At 51.9% G+C, this 20,118-nt stretch overlaps 1 protein-coding gene across 3 annotated transcripts; it reads right to left on the minus strand.

The window, feature by feature from the left end:
* Window positions 1–219: 219 nt before the first annotated feature.
* On the minus strand, window positions 220–18,475 carry Siglec1 (sialic acid binding Ig like lectin 1). Of its 3 annotated transcripts, none has more exons than XM_076929774.1 (21): window positions 18,149–18,475; window positions 17,551–17,910; window positions 16,975–17,274; window positions 15,862–16,128; window positions 15,367–15,621; window positions 13,359–13,658; window positions 12,492–12,749; window positions 10,717–11,037; window positions 10,090–10,347; window positions 9,491–9,793; window positions 7,647–7,907; window positions 7,231–7,542; window positions 6,816–7,067; window positions 6,247–6,516; window positions 5,907–6,158; window positions 5,286–5,591; window positions 4,505–4,765; window positions 3,160–3,462; window positions 2,822–2,924; window positions 2,407–2,479; window positions 220–1,471 (listed from the first exon to the last, which is right to left on the minus strand). In XM_076929774.1, the coding sequence occupies exons 1-21, from the start codon at window positions 18,195–18,197 to the stop codon at window positions 1,451–1,453; spliced, it is 5,085 nt and encodes a 1,694-aa protein (XP_076785889.1). In that variant the 5' UTR covers window positions 18,198–18,475; the 3' UTR covers window positions 220–1,450. The 3 variants fall into 3 exon arrangements, with proteins under 3 accessions (XP_076785889.1, XP_034351829.1, XP_076785887.1); XM_034495938.2 differs by having other exon boundaries at window positions 220–1,995; XM_076929772.1 differs by having other exon boundaries at window positions 220–2,002.
* Between the last annotated feature and the right edge of the window lie 1,643 nt (window positions 18,476–20,118).

Here is a 20,118-nt window from a genome sequence, read left to right on the forward strand (position 1 = left end):
AAAAAAAAAAAATGGGGATTGAGAATCAGAAGTTTAAGGGCATCCATTCCCGGCTACATAATGAGATTGAAGTCAGCTTGAGCTACATGGGACCTTGTCTAGGAGGGGATGGGGAAGGGGAGGGAAGGGGCAAGGAAGGGAAGGGGAGAGGAGGGGAAGGGAAGGGAGGGAGGGGAGGGGAGGGGAAAAGAGGGAAGGGGAGGGAAAGGGAGGGGAGGGGAAGGGAGGGGAGGGGAAGGGAGGGGAAGGAAGGGAAGGGGAAGGAAGGGAAGGGGAAGGAAGGTGGGTAAGGAAAGAGGCCTTGAATGAGCAAGGCACAGCCTTGGCTACACAGTTGCTCCTTTTCCAATCCATTCCCAGCCTTCTTCCTCCCACTATTCTCCATAGTCTCAGCCCCAGACCCTTTCTTCCTTTACCATCTACCACCAACCTGCAGCAGGAGTCTCCAGCCCGCTGTAGGCCTGGTTTCCTTTCATCCCTGACCTCCCCAAACCACGTCATTCCTTCCTGGTGATACTCTTATTTTAACGGACACTGGGGCCTGGGCGTTCAGGAAATGTGCAGTTGTTCACTTTGCTGTGGCATATGCACTTTGTCGTGTACCCAGAGCAGGAGCAGGATGCTGGTAACATCCTTGTCTGCTCCTTGCTCTTGAAGGAGCTGATACAGCTGTGGGTAGCAGGGAATGGGATGAGTTACTTGTTCTTCCAGGGGCCAGACCCTGTACAAAGATGTCTGCCTGGCATGCCCTTACCCTAACGAGTGTGGTGGTTTGAATGAGAATGGCCCCCATAAGCCATTTGAATGTTTGAATGTTTTGTCCCCAGTTGGAGGAGATATGACACTGATGGTGGTCTTTGAGGTTTCAAAAGGCCAAATAGGGTCTGTCTATCTATCTATCTATCTATCTATCTATCCATCCATCTCTGTCTTCCTGCTTCTCACCATGTTGATCATGAACTAACACTCTAAAACTGTACGCAAACTCACAGCTAAATGCTTTCTTTTCTAAGATCTAACTTGGTCATAGTGTTTCCCCCTCACAGCAAAGGAACAGTGAGATACCTAGGGACCACCAAATTTTGGCTTCCTCAGTTTACCATGTAAGAGGGACTGTACCTTTCAGCAAACTCTGAAACAGAGTGGCCCAGGACACTGATTCAGATCCTAGCCTGATAATGCCACTCTCTTCAACATTGAAAGTCCTAGGGCCATGCCCACAATTGGTATCCTTCAGAAAGACAGATTCCAAATGTAGCCAAGACTCAGAATAAAAAACAACATTTCCAAGTCTCCCTTGCTGCATCATGGTATGTTTATGTGACCAATTTCTAGCTGATGAGAAGTGGGTGGAGTGCAGTTGCACAATCCATGGACCACGGGGACGGGCATGTCTCCCCTTCACTCTTCCTTCTCACTGTAGGCTCTGTGGGCACTGCAGTCACCTGAGCTACATAATCAAAGGCAACACCTGGGGGATGGAGAAAAGCAAGAGAGAAGGATTCTGGTACCACCACAACATAACCAGACCAGGAGGGAAAATTAAGACCCTGTCATGCTGTATTCAGTCTCTGTTAGAGCAGCCTAACTTATATCCTGGCTGGTATAGACTGTCTCAGAAAGTCCGTGAGGAACTGGATGCTGCTCTAACCCACCAAGATAGTCCAAGGTGAGCTTTGAAGAGAAAGGCAAAGGGATACAGAGGAAAACCACACAGAGAGATGTGGGCAACGTGGCGGAGTCGGTCTCAGAGCCCTGAGGGCAGCAGGTTCTCCCGTCATTCATTTTTCTTAGGCTCAAGAGGCTTGGAAGGCAAGTCAGGCAGGTCAGGCAAGCCAGCTGTCTCTGCGATGCTTATACAGAGGTAGGTGAGACCTTGTTCACAACACCTGAGCTGTCAAAGAGCGTCAGCCACCTCCTCCTGAAGGCAGGTAAGCCATCCTCAGCTCAGGGATGTGACTTGAGATGAGGTTCCGTTTGTGGCTGCATCAAGAGCTAGGAGCTTCCAGTTAAAGAAAACCTGGATCACAGAAGGTCCCACACTGACTTAGGGTCCTAGGAAGGGGTCATCTGCAGGAGAGGATACCTTAGAGGAGGGAACATGGCCTTTCACTCCTGCCTAGGTGAGAGGATCCAGACAAGCTCAGACTTGATGAAGCAAGACTTCAAAATGGAAGGACGGGGGGGGGGGGGGGATCAGAAAAGCTACCCATGTCACCAAGTCATGCACCCATAACTACACCGAGACTTAGTCAGACTTGCTCTCCCTATTCCCCAAGGACATCCGGGCTCCTGTACTCCTTTCTAGCTGCCTCTGATCCCAGCATCCTCCTTTAAGTGGAAACACTGTCTCTATACCAGATGGACATTGTTACACTTCCATGCTCACACATGTTGAACGGATACCTGGATGGTGTCTTTCTGAGTGGCCATCTCTGCTGAATTCTCGCTCACATTCAGCTCGTTAGAACTCTTCTTTCTGCATGGACAAGAGCAGACTCTGTGAGAGACCCCTTTCTACTGCTCCTCACCCTCCCCGGCTATAAAGAGCAGGAGATCCCTGCACAGTGTGGGGCATCCTGTTTGTTCCCCCACCCTGGCCCTTTCTTCAGTGTGAGTAGATGCCAGCAAAGGAAGGCTACAGCAAGACAAACGGTGTGATTCAGAAGGGGAATCCCCAGATTTGGAGAGGGCAGAGTAGGAAATTTGAAGCCTGTGGACTTTGTAGGGAAGAACTTTCCTCAAAGGTTTTGGGGGACGAAGGAGGGAACAGAATGAACAGAATAATGTATTCCTGTCCCCCACACAGCTCTGGACTCACCTCCAGATGTAACAGGCCCCCAGGCCCAGCAGCAGGCACAGGAAGCCTGCCAGAAATCCCAGGACCCAGAGCAGTCTCTGGAACAGCTGTAGCTGGTGCAGAGCTGAAACCGGAAGGAGAAGCCGAAGGAGTTATCTGGGCTTCAGGCCCTCAACATTCCCTCCCAAGTGACCCAACCAAGATAAAATTGATTTTAACTTTCACTTCATCCCCTAAGCCCTGTGCACGTGATCCATTTGGACTGCTCAGACAAGTTGTCTGGTAGCAGAAGGAATCTGGGACTGCAGCCTTAGGACTCAAGAATCTTCCTGCAGAGAGGTTCCAGTTAGTCTCCTCACCTCTGGTCCCAAAGTAGGCGGAGGCTGAGGCAGAGCCCAGAGCATTGGAGGCAGTGCACACGTACTCCCCTTGAATGCTAGGTCCGAGCTCCTCTATGTCCACTCTCAAGGCATTGGGAGGAGCAGTGACTCGGATGTGGGGCTGGGTGGGAGCACCATGAAGTTGGTTGGAGGCTATTAGTTGATTGCCCCGGTGGAGGGTGAGGCTGGCCAGGGGCTCACTGTCCACTCGACAATCAAGGATGCCCTGGTGGCCACCCTGAGGCTCCACAAACACTGTGAGAGTGGGTGTCTTGGGAGGATCTGTGGGGAGGAAGAGGATGCTGACTGTAGAAACCCACTACAAATCCCTCCCTCTGCTGTGGCTCTGCTGCACTTCCATGAAAGGAGGGAGCCCATTCCCTCACTCTTGAGACAAAGGTGACATTAAGGAGAATGGTGAGATGCCTTAGTCAGTAAAGTGGTTGCCAAGTGAACATGAGGATGATCTGCGTTTGGCCCCCAGCACTCATGTGAAAAGCACCAGCCAGGCAGAGACAAGAGGATCCCTGGAACTCTGTGGACAGCCAATCCTCCTGAATTGGTTCAGTGAGAGATCCAGTGCACAGTGATAAAGATGGTGACCTCTGGGCTCTGGGCTCTGGGCTCTGGGCTCCGTGCACATGCACAAAGACATACAAGCATAGACACAGCACGCACACACATATATGAAGCATACACATACACATTGGTTTTTTTTTTTAAGTGGCATGGTGGGACTTTGGAACTGGATCTCAAGATTTCCTGCAGCTTCTCTTCTGTTTCCTGGAACAAACATGTGGAAAACCCAGGCCAGCCTGCTGACTGTGTATGGTCTGTCTGAAGCCGCCAGGTGAGGCTATCTTAGACAGTTCAATCTCAGCAGAGCTACTGGACAACCGCAGTCAAGAGACCCGAGGAACTGACCAGCTGAGCCCTGTCCAAATTTCTAACCCACAGAATTATAAATTTCTGATAACTTGTTACCAAGCAGTAACTGACTGATACAGCTTGGGCACAGAAAAATAGAATGGGAAAACCAGAGCTAGTGACGGCTGCTGCTCAGCAGGTAGTCTGCTTTATCTTCTGTATCATCTTCTGTATCTTCTGTATGACCTTCATCTCAAGAAGGTCAGAGAAATGTATCCTTCACTTCAAAGATGAAGCACAGAAGCATAGACACACAACCACATACAACCAGCCAGCGGGAAGGCTAGTGTTCTGAGACCCTGACCTAGGAAGCCTTTGCTTTGTGCAGAGGGAAAGACCTGATACGGACCAGTGAGATGTAGAGACAGACGCAGGGCAGAGGTGGGTTCATACTCACAGAGAACACGAAGCATGACCGGAGCAGAGGTAGTGGCTCCGGTGGGAAGCTCAGCCCTGCAGTGGTACAACCCAGCCTGAGCCCGGACCACAGGGGTGAAGGAGAGCGTGGGCACAGGGGCTGAATGTAATAGATGCCGATTCCAGAACCATGTGAAAGAAGAGTTGCCCCTGGGTTCGGAGCCACTAGGGAGGTGGCAGCTTAGGTTCAGAGCTGTGCCCTCTGGCACATCCAAGCCTGGCTCAGCTGCCACGCGTATATCTGTAGTATAAGGATGGGTAAATGGTCAGGGATCTATGCATTGTGGGCCGATCTTGACCTATCTTGGGCTCAAGGCCCTCTATGCTGGAACTATATCCCTTCTTAGATTGGTCATAAAACATCATGGTCACATCTGTGTACTGAGGTTCCCACAGGGCTCTGACTCCAGAATCAAGGCCATTTGAAGCATAAGACTGTATCATGCCCTTAGACTGCGCTTCCCAAGAGTAAGGACCTTGTCTTGCTATCACCCCAGGCTTCTCCAGTGAAGGGTGTGTGAAGCGAGGATATGTCTCTTCCCACTCTTTCCATGAGATATTAATAGCCTTCCTTACTCCAATGGTAGGGCTGGATCATCCCCTGAGGTTGGTCTACCCCTTCCCTGAGAGCCATGCCTTCTTAAGAGGTTCTCAGGGAAGTAGTTCATACTCCTTCAGGACAGCAGCCCCTCACATGAGATCCAACCCCACAGCACAAGAATCCCAAACCCTGGCCCCTTCCTCACCCAGGTCCCACTCACCAGTCTCCGTCAGAAGCTTCTGGGTGGTACTGATGGAGCCCAGTGTATTCCGGGCTGTGCAAACATAGGTGTTGCCATCACCCACAGTCACATCTTGCACCTGTAGTCGAAGAGCATTTCGGGATACCTGGATGTGGCCTATCTCTGATGCTGAGCTGTGAAGCTCGTGGCTGGCAGCTAGCACCTTGCCATTGTGGGATAGGACCAGCTCAGCGGGTGGCTCACTGTCCACGGTGCACTGAATCACAACCATGAGCCTGGTCCTTGAGTCTCGAAAGGAAGACAGGACAGCATCCCGAGGGGCATCTGGAGGCAGGGCAGGACACAGATGGAGGCCCTGCTGAGGCATGAACAGCTTGCTACCCATCTGCCCAGTGTGGTGACGCTCAGTTTCCAGACAAGTGTCCCCTTCTAAAAATCATGCCTGATCCAGAGTCTGTGGGCAGAGTCCCTCAAGCAGGGTTCCTGGGGCCATGTCTCCACTCTCACTGCTAATCTCTCTTTTCCCCAAGTGGTCATTTCTATACACCCTATAGTGCCATGCCCACCCTAACCAATTCCTGGAAGCACCCTCTGCCACCCTCATCCTGGAAAGCCACAGCTAAGGAGCCCCCTGCTCACAGAGGATTTTCAGGCTGGCAGGTCTGGAGCTCCGTGTGCCCTGAGCATCATGCACCTGGCAGACGTAAGCGCCAGCATGAGCCCATGTGGTCACCAGGAACTGGAGTGAGGAAGCCGGTCCTTCCTGAAGCCAATGGCCATTGTGAAACCAGGCATAGAGGGCGGGTGAGAGGGCAGCAGGGTCCTCGCAGGTCACTGTGACAGGCTCCCCCTCGGGTACAGTGCCAGAGGGATTCATTTTCACTCGTACACCTGAACCAAGGAGTCCAGAGTCAGCTGGGCCCAGCTGGACATTACAGTCAGTTGCTTCCCCTGCAGCCTTGGTCTGTCCCTGCTTTACCTTCCAGCCGAAGCTCCAGAGACGTGTTGGCCTTGCCCAATGGGCTATGGGCAGAGCAGCTATAGAGCCCCTCATTACTAGGCCTTGGGTCCCAAAGCTCTAGGCGCAGGGTGTTGGGGACAGAGGCTTCAGTTGAGGAGGCTAGGAGCTGGCCACTGTGGCTGAGAGTCAGCTGGGCAGGTGGACGACTATCCACAGTACACAGTACCAGGGCCAGCTGCCTGCCCTGGGTCTCTAGGAGGTAGGTCAGCCTCAGGCTTCGGGGAGCATCTGCAGGGGTCCAGGAGGGATACACAGAAAAGGCCAGTTTGCAAGTGGCAAGAAATTTCCCTAATGTCCAGCCCATGGGCAACTCTCCCTTCACATGGTTCTGGACCTGCCACCCGCTGCTATGCTCCTCTGCCTAAAAAGGACCTGACCCCATCTCCCCCACCTCTTAAAGTCCCTTGTCCCGTGCTCCACAACTAGCTGGTTCTTCTTAGACTGCATACTAGAGGGCTCTCCCATGCCCTCGTCCCTATGAGTTTCTGTTGCTCTTGCCACCACTGCCCATACCCAGCCAGACTCACAGAGGACATCCAGGGTCACAGGTCTGGAGAGATGGGGTGCGTGGCCAGGGAGCCCCACACCACAGCGGTAGGAGGTAGCATCCAAAACTGTAACACTGGGCAGGGAGATGGATCTGGCACCAAGGAGTCGTTGCCCACCCTTGTACCACGTGTAGCTGAGGGAGTCCTGGTGGGTGCTCCACACCGAGCAGGACAGGTTCACCTGCTGCCCCTCCTGCACAGTAGCATTGGGCCACACAGCCACACGCACAGCTGGGGAAAGAGGAAGTCGCAGGTGAGGGTCTTGGAGCTGTGCAACAAGGCCTTTTATGTAACCCAGGTCCAGAATCCACATCCCTAACCAGCATGGGTTGGGGCTTGTTCTTAAGCTCCTAGGCTTCTAGAACCTTCTGCAACTCTTCTCTTCCACACTGACCCTGGGCATCGAAGTCAGCTGTAGCCGAGGCCTGGCCCAGTGTGTTGGTGGCTTCACATGTATAGGTCCCACCATCCTCCAGCTCTGTAAAGTGGATCTCCAGACGCAACTCATTGGCGCTCACAGACACATGCAGCCGGGGATTACCGCTTGCCAACTCCTCAGGGCCTTGCAGGGTAGAGGCCACTAGGCGATTCTGGTGAAACAGTCGCAGCTGCGCAGGAGGGTCACTTTGCACACTACACACCAGGTGGCCGAATCGCCCAGGGCCGGTGCTCAGCAGGGTGCTGAGTGTTACTTGACGTGGGGTATCTACGTCAGATGAGGAGTGGTCAGGGTGTAACTGAGGCATCCCTTATACAAGGCTCTGCTGTGGAACACCTCCCTTCCCCCACCTGAGGGAGAAACACCCTTACAGGACACATGGAGGCTGACAGGGGCAGCCAGGCTGGCAGTAGCTGTGTCTGGAGCCTGAGCTTGGCAATGGTAGGCACCAGCTTGCCTCAGACTTATGGCTGCAATGCGCAGTGTAGAAGAAGTTGATTCCTGGAGGGGGCGGCCATTCTGAAACCAGCGGTATGAGGTCCCCTCGGGAACCCCTGTGGGCACCTGGCAGCTCAGGACCACAGCCTGGCCCTCCCGGAGCTCAGGTGATGGCGAAACCTGGACCCAAGCTCCTGCAAGGAGAAACAGGGTAAATGAGAGCTTACCAACAACCCTCCCATTGTCTGGGACTATTTGTGTCTCAAGAAGAATGAAGAGTCCCAGTCCTGTGACTATAGCTGGCAAGGTCTCCCTCAGTTCCATGTCTTTGTCTTTCCTGCTCCTTTTGGCCTGAATCTGCCTTGTCCTGGCCCTTGCTCCTTACCACCTGCCATGGGTTTCTGGTCTTGGTTGGTTGGTCTGTTGGTTTGGTTTTTTTTGAGACAGAATCTTACTCTGTAGCACCTGGCTGGCTTAGAACTCACTAGGTAGCCCAGGCTGGCCTTGGATTTATGAAGGTCTCTTGCTTCAGCCTCCGAAGCACCGGGATTCACAGTTTACAACACTTGAAGTTTGGGTTTCGTCCTGTCAATCCCTGTCACCTGTGGCAGGTGAGTCTCAACAGAGCAGAGCCTCTGTGTTCTACAGCCAGGACCAGGCACAGCACCTACATTGGTAGCCCTAAGAAACAATGGTTTGACCACAAATGCACTGTCACAGGAGTGCTACCTCATGCTGAGGGCCACTGATCTGACTATAACTGGACTCTGCATGAGTAGCCTAGGACTTGAGGGGAAAATTAACAACAGCTGTTTTTTTTTTTTCCAGCCCTTCACTCAGGATGGAGACCATGGAGTGGGCATAGAGGGGTCAGGGGTCAGGGGTCAGGGGTCAGGCCGTGAGGAGGAGAAGCAGCTAGAGCAGTGTGATGGGAGCCAGGGCCAGAGTTAAACTCACTCTCTCCGCCTAAGAAATGATGAACAAATTAGAAAAGACAGGCAGAACTAAAGAAAATGTCCCCAAATTGTTACTGCTTGACATTATGAGAGAAGTATGTGTGTCTCTTTGGTTTTTGTCTTACAGATATTATCTTTCCTTTTTCTGGTGTATTTTCCTAGATTGTTTTGTTTTGACATATGTACCCCAGGCTGACTCTGAACTTGCTAGCTCCCTGCCTCTCCTTCCTGAAATGCTTGGCTTATGACGTGTGCCACCAGTAATCCTTGTTCTAGGAGACTTTCTATAGAGAAATGTGTGTGTGTGTGTGTGTGTGTGTGTGTGTGTGTGTGTGTGTGTGTGTGATGAATATATTATTTGTAAGAATATATGTATGTATGTGTATATATGTGTGTGTAACATGCATGTACTGGATTTTGTATGATAATGTTTGAATGAAGCAAAATTATATTACAAAATAAATTGTGTTAGAAAATTCTCCAGCCAGCTGGGCATGGCAGCTCACATCTGTAGTCTTAGCCCTAAGGTGGCTGAGGCAGGACTCAGAGGCTGGCATGGGTGCAGAGTAATTTCAGGGATACCCTGTCTCAAAAGAACAAGAAGGGAGGGAGTAGGGTAGGTGCCAGCTGAAACAGGCTACCTGCTCAGCTGCTTCTGCTTCCTAAGGCCGCTGCCGTTAGTGGAAGCAAAGGGAGACCATATGAAGGCTGCAACCTACATCCCAATCCAAGCATCTGCATGGAACTCACAGTACACGGTGTCTGAGCAGAGCAGTTCTAGATCTCAGGGGCCACCCTAGTGTCAGAGGGCTGACACGTACCTCTGACCTGGAAGAAGAGTGAACTGTTGGCTGATCCAAGAACATTTGTGGCTCTGCAGTGGTAGTTTCCTGAGTCCTCAAGACCTAGTTCTCGAACCTCCAGCTGCAGGGAGTTGGCTGTGGCCTTGGCCTGGATCCTGCCATGGGATGGACGCTGGGGTTCCAAGTTAGTGGCCAGGAGGTGGTCCCCACGAAATAGAGACAGGTGAGCCAGAGGATAGCTGTCCACAGTACAGATGAACACGGCCATGTGGCCCTGACCCACATCCAGGAGGGCTGACAGCTTTGGAGGGTCTGGGGCATCTGCATGAACCAGAGTGGGGGTAGCTACTCAGGCTACTCTAGCCAATGTCACTACATTCTGGCTGTCATACTGTGTCCCCCCACCCTCTTGCACATACTCCATAGGCCCAGTTTGTCAAGCCAGACTGGCACAACCCCAACCCTGTGGCCCCCCAGGACCCTCTGCCCTTCAGGCCCCTCCATTCTCCCAGCCCACTAACACACACACACACACACACACACACACACACACACACACACACACACACACCAGCCCCTCTGCCCTCTAAGCTATGATGCCCTTAGCCATCACCTACACAGCACACTTAGGACCACAGGAGCCGAGAGCTGAGCCCCATCCTCAGTGAGGAGGCGGCAGGCATAGACAGCAGCATCAGTTCTGGCCACAGGCTGCAGCCTCACAGTCTCCAGTGGTCCCTGGGTCCACAGCACTCCATTCCGGAACCAGGAGAAGTTGGCAGGGCTGACAGCAACCTCCTGGCTCACGTTGCAAGTTAGGTTGGCCTCTGTGCCTTCATGCAGAGTATCTGACGGTGTGATGACCAGGACAGTGGCTGGAGGATAGGCAGCAGGGGCTCGTTGGAGATGGGTCTCACTGTGGTTAGCCTCACTCCATGCCCACCCTGGCCCAGGCTCCAATTTTCAATTTTGAGCACAGAAGGATGGAAAGGAAAGCCAATAAGACATGGGGGACTAGACGGACATGGAAAAGCAACGGATGGCAAGGTAGCCCCATTACTTTCTCAGAGGTGAGCCTTGAAGTCCCATGATGGTCCTCCTCCCTTGGTGTGGAGGGAGGAACATTGAGGCTCTCTCTGCTTCCTCCCGTTGTGACCAGAGATCATTTTGCCTGGTCAATTTGCTCAAAGCAGGGGTAGCCTGAGCTCATGTTCCAGTTCCCTCAGTCCCTCGCTACTCCTTACCCTTAGCATTGAAAGAGGCCGAGGCAGAGGAGTTGCCCAGCATGTTGCTAGCCTCACACAGGTACACGCCCTCATCCTCTAAGACCGGCTTCTGGATCTCCACACGCAGTGAGTTGGAGCCTCTGCTGATTTTTGTGCGCTGGGAGCAGCTCCCACACATTGATGGCAGAGAAGTGGCCACAACACGGCCTTTGTGGAGAAGCCGTAGCTGGGCTGGGGGATCACTGTCTACACGGCACAAGAGGACGCCCCGCCGTCCATCCCCAACTCCAGAGGTATCCAAATCCAGCCTGGCAGTGAATGTGGGCTTTCTTGGGGGATCTATGGGGAGCAAGAGCATTAGAGATTCATCTTGTGGCTATTGATAGAGCCCAGGTCCACTTCAGCCTGGCTGGGCTCCAAGAAGCACACCAAGCAGCCACAAACAGGGTGTAGGACAGGCACAGTACAGGGCACCCATTCATCTACGCTCCTCATCCTAAACTGGGCCCTACTGCTGAATGGACTCTTCCCAGACGGGGAGCCATCTTCCATCTGGGATCAAGATGGTGTATGGGCTGTCAGTCACCTTGCGTGTCCCATCTACCTCTAAAGCAGGACACCCTCAGAGAAGTCCCCAAGACTGATGCTGGCTAACGCAGTGCCAGCTCAGATCCTAACATGCTGAGTAACACTTAAAACCACCACTCTAGATTCATTGTTGTTTTGGCAATTTTGGTGGCTATTACTGTTGACTTGAAGGATCTAGAGTCATCTAAGAGATGACCCTTTGGGCATGTCTGTGGAGTTTCTAGATTGGATTAATTGAGATGGGATGACCCACCCTGAAGGTGGGTGGCAACATTCCAGGGGCCAGGGTCTCAAACTGAATAAAAAGGAGAAAGTGGCCAGGCAAGATGGCTCATGCCTTTAAGCCTTTAATCCCAGCACTCTGGAGGCAGAGGCAGGCGGATTTCTGAGTTCACCTGGTCTGCAGGGTGAGTTCTAGAACAGCCAAAGAAACCCTGTCAGAAAGAAAGAAAGAAAGAAAGAAAGAAAGAAAGAAAGAAAGAAAGAAAGAGGAAATAAAAGAAGGAAAAGAAAAGAGAGAGAGACCATAAGCTGAGCCCCTACTCTCATCCATCCACCTCTGCCTCCCAGCTGCAGACCAGCTGCCCTCCGCTCCCATGGCCTTGATGGACTGTGCTCTCCATTTGGAAGCCAAAATAAACCCTTCTTTCCGCATGTTGTTTTATCACAGCAACAAGAGGTCACTAAGTGGCTCTAGGACTAAATCAAGGGTCTTATATATACTAGGCAAGTGCTTAAAGAACGATTCCTCTCTAGAGACTTCTCAAAACACGTGGCCAAAGGACAGCCAACATCCCAGCCCCCCCCCCCATCCCATGTGGGCACTAGAAACCCCCTGAGCACACCTGCTCGGAGGAGGCCCTCAGAGTGTGACTCTGTATCATCAGTCCCTAGGGCTTGTCTGGAGCATCACCCTTGGGGGACACAGAGGTGCTAGGCAGCCTGGGGGCACATGCACACATTTCAAAGTTTGATATCTGGGGTCTAGAGCCATCATACAAGTTAGGGGCAAAGCATTCAGGACTTAAGAGACCCCACTTCCTTCCCCTAACTTCTACCCTAGGTTGGTAGGTCCATGGTGATAAGGCCTATGACCACTCTCTGATGTAGACCCAGGGTCAGGATGATATGGAAGGGGGTGGCTGGTGGTTCCCATGGGATGATCCCACACAGTGGGCAGTGGCCAGTAGCCAAGGCCAACTCACAGAACACAGTGAGGACAGTAGGCAGGGAGGGGCCACTGGTGTTGGGGCCAGCTTGCGTTCTACAGTAGTATGAGCCAGCATCAGTTCTGGAAGCTGCAGGAAGCAGGAAGATGCTGCTGGACCCCTCCTGACGCAGAGCTCCATTCAGGTACCAGGAGAAGCGAGTGTCAGGTGCTGGGCTCAGGCCACTCCTGCAGCTCAGAGTCACTGCCTGCCCTTCCACAACCTCTGCTGAAGGGCTGATGAGGAGTCGGGCCACTGGAGGGGGGACAGAAAACAGACGTATGTTGTGGTTAGGCTGTGAGGGTGCTGGCCCTCTGTGCCCCCTGCTACAGGAAGCCCTCTAGGTTTCTCCCCTCTTCAGAAGCCTGTTGGAGCTTTGTGGTAGATAAGGAGGATTTAGCCCAGGTTACATCAAGCCAGGCTTATGTCAAAAACCTGGTTTGAGACCTGGGGATGTAGCTCGGTTGATAGAGTGAGTGAAGGGCAGGGTTTAGTCCCAAGCATTGCAAAAACCAGACATAGTGGAAACAAAACAGAAACCTGGCTGTGTGTGCCACGGAGAATCCTGTTTCTCTATTTTGTCTCCCACATCTAGTGCCTGCCAAAGACCCTGCCCCCAAAACTTAAGAAGTAAAAGATAAACAGATGCCTACAAAGGACCCTCCAATAATTTGATCCACTACATTTCCCTTTTGCCTTCTCTTCCAGAAATCTCTGAGGTTGGAGTGACTACATAACCTAAGTCTTCCATGGGAGTCTGCCAGAGTTTGGTCCCTCAGTTGAGTCCTTAGGGTTGCTAGGAAAAAGAGGCTTCCTCCTTGACCTGTCCCCACTGGTGTCCCCTGCAGCACAGGCCCCCATTACCATTAGCATGGAAGTCTAGGCTGGACGTGGCATTTCCCAGGGAGTTGGTGGCTGAGCAGGTGTACTCCCCGCTGTCTGCTGGCTGCAGGTCTCGGATTTCTAGGCGCAGGGAGTTGGGGGCAGAAGAAATGATGAAGCGGGGGTTGAAGTCATTTTCTCCAGAGCTGGAGGCCAACATGAGGCCTCCGTGTGACAGCACCACAGTAGCCAGGGGCTCACTGACCACAGAGCAATGGAAGATGCCCACAAGTCCAGCCTGTGTCTCCAAGAAGGTGGTCAGGTCTGGAGTAAGGGGTGGATCTGTGTGGGAAGCAGAGGTGGCTTGTCATCCTCAGAAAGGTCATTTCCTGGTTCCTCTGCTGTAACCTATGCATTCCTTTTGCCCCACAGCACCTTAGAACATGGTGATCTCAGACCTCCTCAGTACTTGCTGAATATACTTTACCCTCTGGATGAGCAAATCTCTCTGTTAGCCAGGCTAACCCTCATGCCCACACTGAAAGTAGAGGTCAGGGCCCCAAATTAGGGTGTCACTTTGTAACTAGACTGGTTCCAAACCTGTAATCCTTCTGCCTCAGCCTCCTGAGTGCTGGATTACAGCTGTGTACTACCACGATTAGCCAGCACCTCATTTTAGAGATGAGAGACATGGAACAATCCAGGTAGAGGGCAGTACTTTTGTCAAGTGAGTACGCAGACCATTTGCAGCACAGGACGAACTGACCCCCGATCCCTGCTAACGACATGCTCCAAGTGCCCGTGTGACACAGAGACACACCTGTGGCCTTCCCAGCTAGGTGCATCATCTTAGGTGGTGGGGTGGCCTCCAAGAAGGATACAGAAAGGTTAAGGAACTGCCTGAAAAGTCTAAAGTCAGTATTACATTTCCTGGCGTGATCCTTGTGCGAGGATTGTATACAGGGTAGAACTGGGAAATGCACACTGACAAGGTGAGGCACAAAGAGACCCCACACATGCAACTCTAGGCACACCCACATAGACGATCATCCACTCACAATTACTCTGCACGGAGCTTTTCACCTTTATGGTGTGAAAGTCATACACAGTACGTATAAACAGTTCTTTGAACATCGGTCTTTGCCTAGGCTAGCAAGTTACAGTAGGGTCTTCTCTCATGCTACTAGATGGTCAGCCATGTACAGTACCACATGAGCCAGCCTAGGAGAGCCACTGGCACTCTGGTATATTGTGCTATCAGTGGGCTTTGGATGCAGGCATTCAGTGACGTCACAGGCTTTATGGCAGTTGATTGCAAAGCATTAATTAGCTGGCTTGACCCAAATGTAGCTAAACGTGAGGCTGATGCATTCGTGTTTAAAGCTTACTGAACTAAACTCCTGAATTCAGTACCTGGGCTGTTGTAGCAGATGTCTTTTCAACTTTGATTTTTTTTTTTTTGAACACATATGAGTGTGAGTGTGTGTGTGTGTGTGTGTGTGTGTGACCGATTCCCACTATGTAGCCTTGGTGGCTCAGAACCTACATATATCCACCAGTCTCTGACTCCTGAGTACTGGGGTTAAGAGTGTTAAGAAAATGTCACTGCGATGTAGCCCCATTTAAATCTAAATGCGTCTGTAGGGAGCTATCCATGTAAGTAGCACATGTGCATGTGGACAGAATGAGTAATGATATGTATGTGCACTGTGTGCACAGGTATGTGTAGGGAATAAACAACACAACTCATGCACATGCAGAGACAGGATCCAGTGTCAGCAACATGATGTCAACAGTTGGAACAAAATAAGTTAGAACTTATTTCTAAGTAAAACACTTGTTAACATCAAAGGAGACGGAACCTAGAAGGTCAGCCTGTGTGTGGGTGCAGAGCTGGGCCTGCATTCAACCCATCTGCCTGCATCACCCACATCTGAGTCAAGGGTCTTTAGGCTGTTATGCCAGGGCCCCTCACTGTCTTGCAGGGATTCAATCCACCCTTTGGCCCAACTCTGGTAGTCTCTGCTGCCCCACATAAATGATCACTTACATCTGACCACCACACTCACTGGGCTGGAGCGCTCACTGCCCTGGGTATTCTGCACCTCACAGAAGTAGAAGCCAGTATCTGCCCTGGTGACTGCGGGCAGGTGCAAGGTTGAGGCATGGGCATCTTCCAGAAGGATGTGGTTCTTGTACCAGCTGTAGCGGAGCTCCCAAGGTGCCTCTTTGGGGGTGCTACAGAGCAGTGTCACTGTCTCATTTTCCAAGATGGGCCCTGCTGGGTTTATCTTGACCTCAGCCACTGCAAGAACAGCATAGGACACACCCTTAGAGTTCTAGATAACAGTCAGCTTTAATCTTTACATATTATACTGAACCCCACCCCCACCCCATAAAGCAAGAGCCTCTTGGAGTCACCTGCTTCTCCTCATACCATTCCCAGGGCCCTCCTGATCTACCACCTGTGAGTAGATCCTATTGTGGGTATGAAAACTTCTAGAGCTTTCCTGACACAGGCCCCCTCAGCCTTATCAGGACTCACTAAAAACATGGAGGCTGAGCGGGGGTGACTCCAGAGAGCCCACATCATTCGTTGCTTGACAGGTGTAGACCCCAGAATCATTCCAGGTTGCTGAGGGTAACTGGAGCATACGTCCCTTGGCTCCGAGGTTCACTCCATCCTTGATCCATTGCACAGAACTGACGTCAGGATAACTGCTGTTCACTCGGCAGGTGAGCGTGACTAGATCCCCTGGAAGGATGTTCCTTCCTGAGGAGCTGAGGAGGATCTCCACACCTTTGGGGGCATCTGCAAAGCATGGTGGGATGTCAGGAAAGGTGCATGAGGATGGCAGGGTGTTTGGCACACTTCTTTCAAAACTCTGCTCTAAGGAAAACCGCCTAGAGGAAACCCCAAAACCCACTGTCATCTGTCCTTCCTTACCCCCATTTGTTCCTTCTCCCCTCCTTTTCCCACAAGGCCCTGGGAATGTGGTGCTTAGCCCATGTGTGGCTATCAATAGCTATTAATGTGTGGCTATCGATGGCCTATTGATGGCTTTCTGTATTGTAACTGCCCACGTTCTATGTGGGAATGACTTACATAAGTCATGAGTACTGTACTTGCCTTAGTGGCTGGCAGTAGCTATTGGAGAGGGACTAGGCAGCCATTTCATGGCAGGGGGCCAAAGACAGCAGACGTTAGCACTCAGGAAAGTTAACCAGCTTATAAGCAAGGGACTAACAACACTAAGAATCTCCCACTCTGTGCCCGTGTGGGCGCGTGTGGTCATGGGTATAGGGTGCACATATATGCACATGCAAATGGAGGCCAGAGGTCAGCTTTGGATGTCGATCCCCAGGTACTGTCTACCTTGTTTCTTCCGGCAGAGTCTTTCAGTGATCTGGAACTTGCCAGATAGGTTAGGCTGTCTGGCCAGCAAGGCCCAGAGACCCACATGTCTCTGTCTCCTCAGCTTTGCAGTTCTAAGCACGAACTGTTTGGGGCTCAGCTGTCTCCAGCTGCCCTGCCTGAAGGCCTGAGTGCACCCGAAAGTCACAGGGACAAAGGACCTGTTCCTAGGGGCTAGCCAAGCTGGTTTTGATCAGGGAGCCATAGAAACGGTGTTCAGTGACAAGGCTGTGACACACTCACGCTGCACTTGCAGGTGAACCTCTTGCCGACTACTGTGCTTGGCCAATGAGAACTGGCAGCGCAGGGTCCGACTGTGGTCCTGCCAGGATAGGACCATTTGTAGGGTTGTCTGGTGATAGACGCCAGTGGGCTCGAGGCTCTGGAAGCTGGAGGAGACAGAGTGGGTGGGGTCCTGGCCTTGCCACTGCAGGCTGGACTGCTTCTCCTGCAGGCACAGGTAGGGTGTGGAACAGTTGACGGTCACCTCCATGCCTTCACGCAGCTCCTCTGGGATGGTAATAGTGGGGGGTCTGGGATCCTCTGAAAACAAAGACAGTAATTCTCAGGGCTCCTCCTCACTTCACTGTACCTCACGCTGTCCCCCTTTCCCCCCCCCCCCCCACACAACCCCCAACCATAGGGCAAGACCTGGGGTGGGGGTGGCTCAAGGAAAGGAGAATGTCACAGAGTGAAAAATGTTTGACAAAGGTCAGAGCTGAAGGCCTGGGTCAAAGGTCCAGGTCAAAGGATCGGGATAGAGCGAAGGTAGCAGCAGCCTGAGAATCCCTGACAGTGGCCAGGCCCCAGCATCCTCACTTGTCACAGTGACCGTAGTGCCTTTGACGTCTGACCAGCGGTTGCCATCACTTATCTCAAAGCGGAAGTTGTAGGAGCCAGAGTCTTCGAGCTTCAGGTCTTTGAGCAACAGGCTGCACACCTTGCGATTCATGTTCCCCATCAGTTCAGCTCGGCCCCTGAAGCGCTCATTCACCAGTGTGGGGTTCCCTGAGTGCATCACCACCTGCCGACTGCCCGAGTAGTCATAGTACCAGATGGCTGTGATACCATTAGGCACTGGTACATCGGCAGGGAAGGTGAAGATGCAGGGGATGAGCAGGCAAGATCCCGTCAGGCCCTGCACATCATTGGGACTAGAGACACCCCATGTGGTCTGGCCTGGAGGAGGGTAAGAGAGCAACAGAGAAAAGGGTGATTCAGGCCTGGGAACACTTCAGAGCCCTGTCACCTGCCCAAGAAAGGGTGCTCCAAATCTGACCTAATTCCTACAGTGTGACCCTAGCGAGGCCCTCTCAGTGCCCCAGGGATGGGGTGTGCTCAGCCACATCATCTAGGCTTCTGAGCTGAGTCCACAGAAGCCAGACCCTATGAGAGGCACCAGACCCATACAGCTTACCTAGTGAGAAGACAGAGGCCAGCAGGAGCAGGAAGAGCAGGACACACATCCCAGTTCTCAGGTTCGTTCAGGTGCCTGAGGGGGCAGGATGGCAGGATGGGTAAACACAGAGACTGCCTGGAGCACTTCACCTGCTATGTTGGCCAACCCGACAGGAAGGCAGAGTTCCCAAAGACTGCTGTGGCAGCCACCAACAGAGAACCAGAAGCCCCTGTTCCTGGCTCAGGGTGTGATTGGAAATGCTTTCACTTGGTGGCATGCCCCAAAAAGTCTTCTGTGCCCCTTGGCTCCACCCCTTAAGGACACAGCCTCAAGGCGGAGCAGCAGTGCATGTCTCTTTTCTCCCCTGCCGCCTCCGATTACTCAAACCAACAGAACCTGGAGTCCAACGAGCCCCTGTAACTTACTCCAGAGCATCCAGTAAGCACAGTACATTTATTCAAGATTTGTCTCCTGCCTCCAGCCTTTCCAGCTACAAGCCAGACTGTATCTGACTGAGCTTCCCAAGGTGCTGAGGCTGCCTTGCTTGTTTGTAGACAAAGTTCTCAACTTGGTAGCTCAGTGTGGTGTCAAATCCACAGCATCCTCCTTCAGCTACCTTAACGAGTCATTCCTCTCAGAAAAACTCCTCATTGCCCAGGAGATTTTGAAAGACCTCCATTTCTTAACTCCTATGCTGTCCCCTTTTTCTGTGCTTCATAGATTTACTCTAGGCCTAATCTTGTCTGCTCACTGGCTCCCTAGCTGCCCAGCTCTACCCGACCTCTCCCCCACCCCCATAAATGATCTTTGCTTGCAGAAATCTTACTCAGCCTTCAGGGTGCTGCATAAATCTGTAACTTCCCCTCTGGGGTGAGTCCCCATGGCCACAGCAGAGAAAGCTTTGTGTTTTCCTTCTTCTTGGTATACATGAGCATCCGCCCATTTCTGAAGATCTAGGCCTGGGAACATGCGGTCCACAGCAGTACAGAGTCCCAGACCTGCGGGGATCTCAGTGATTAAGACAAGGGTGTGTGGTCCTTAGAGCTCAGAATCCGGCTAGAGAGGTGGCAAGGAAACTCTCATGTGTCAGGTCATCACACACTCATACCCACAAACATGAGTTAAGTGCCTATTGTATACCATGCACAGAAGCAAAGCCTGTGCCAAAGAGTGCCACAGAAGGAAGGAATGCCACAGGCAGCAGACACAGGAGTCCAAGAAACACCTAGAAAACAACCTAGATGACAGTCTCCATGGCTTTGGATCCAGCAGTGCTCTCCTGAATTAGAAGCTAAGCTCAATGGTGTGCTTTGTGATTCTCGCGTTCAGGAAGCTGTAGCAGTGGGAGGATCCTGGGTTTGGGGCTTCTCTGGGCAAGATAGAAAGACTGTGCCTCAAAAAAGAAAAGGGGGAGGAAGGTAAGATGAACTTGATTTGTGTGTGAGTCAAAAAAAAAAAAAATACTATGCAGAGGGAAAAAAAAAAAGACAGCCAAAGAACAGGAGAATATTTGAGAAACACTTAATTTGAAGAGTAATATCCAGAACATGTAGAGAATTCTGACAATGGCATAGCCTCCTCTGAAATAAAACAACCCAACTAGGAAAATGGGCAAAGGACTTGAGGAGACACTTCTCATTGAAGAAATGCTGGGCAAGAAACCAATGAAAAGACACCAGTAAGCCATGAGAAAAACACAAGTCAAAACTACAGTGAGGGCTGGAGGAGGCTCAGGGGGTAAGGACCACAGTACCTGCACTAGGTGTTAGTATTTGTACAACCCCAGGAGCCCCAGAATGCAGCCCCAGCACTGCTTGGAGCAGAGACAGGAGGACTGCTGGGGCTAGCTGGCTGTGAGATATCCTGTCTCGGGGGAATAAAGTGGCAAGTGACAGAAGACACACACACCAGCACACATGTGACTCTAACATATACACACAGAACAACCAACGGCTATGGTGGCTACTAATGAAAAAACAAGAGTGAAA

The sequence above is a fragment of the Arvicanthis niloticus genome, chromosome 2 (assembly GCF_011762505.2).
Source record: "Arvicanthis niloticus isolate mArvNil1 chromosome 2, mArvNil1.pat.X, whole genome shotgun sequence".
Lineage (NCBI taxonomy): Eukaryota > Metazoa > Chordata > Mammalia > Rodentia > Muridae > Arvicanthis > Arvicanthis niloticus.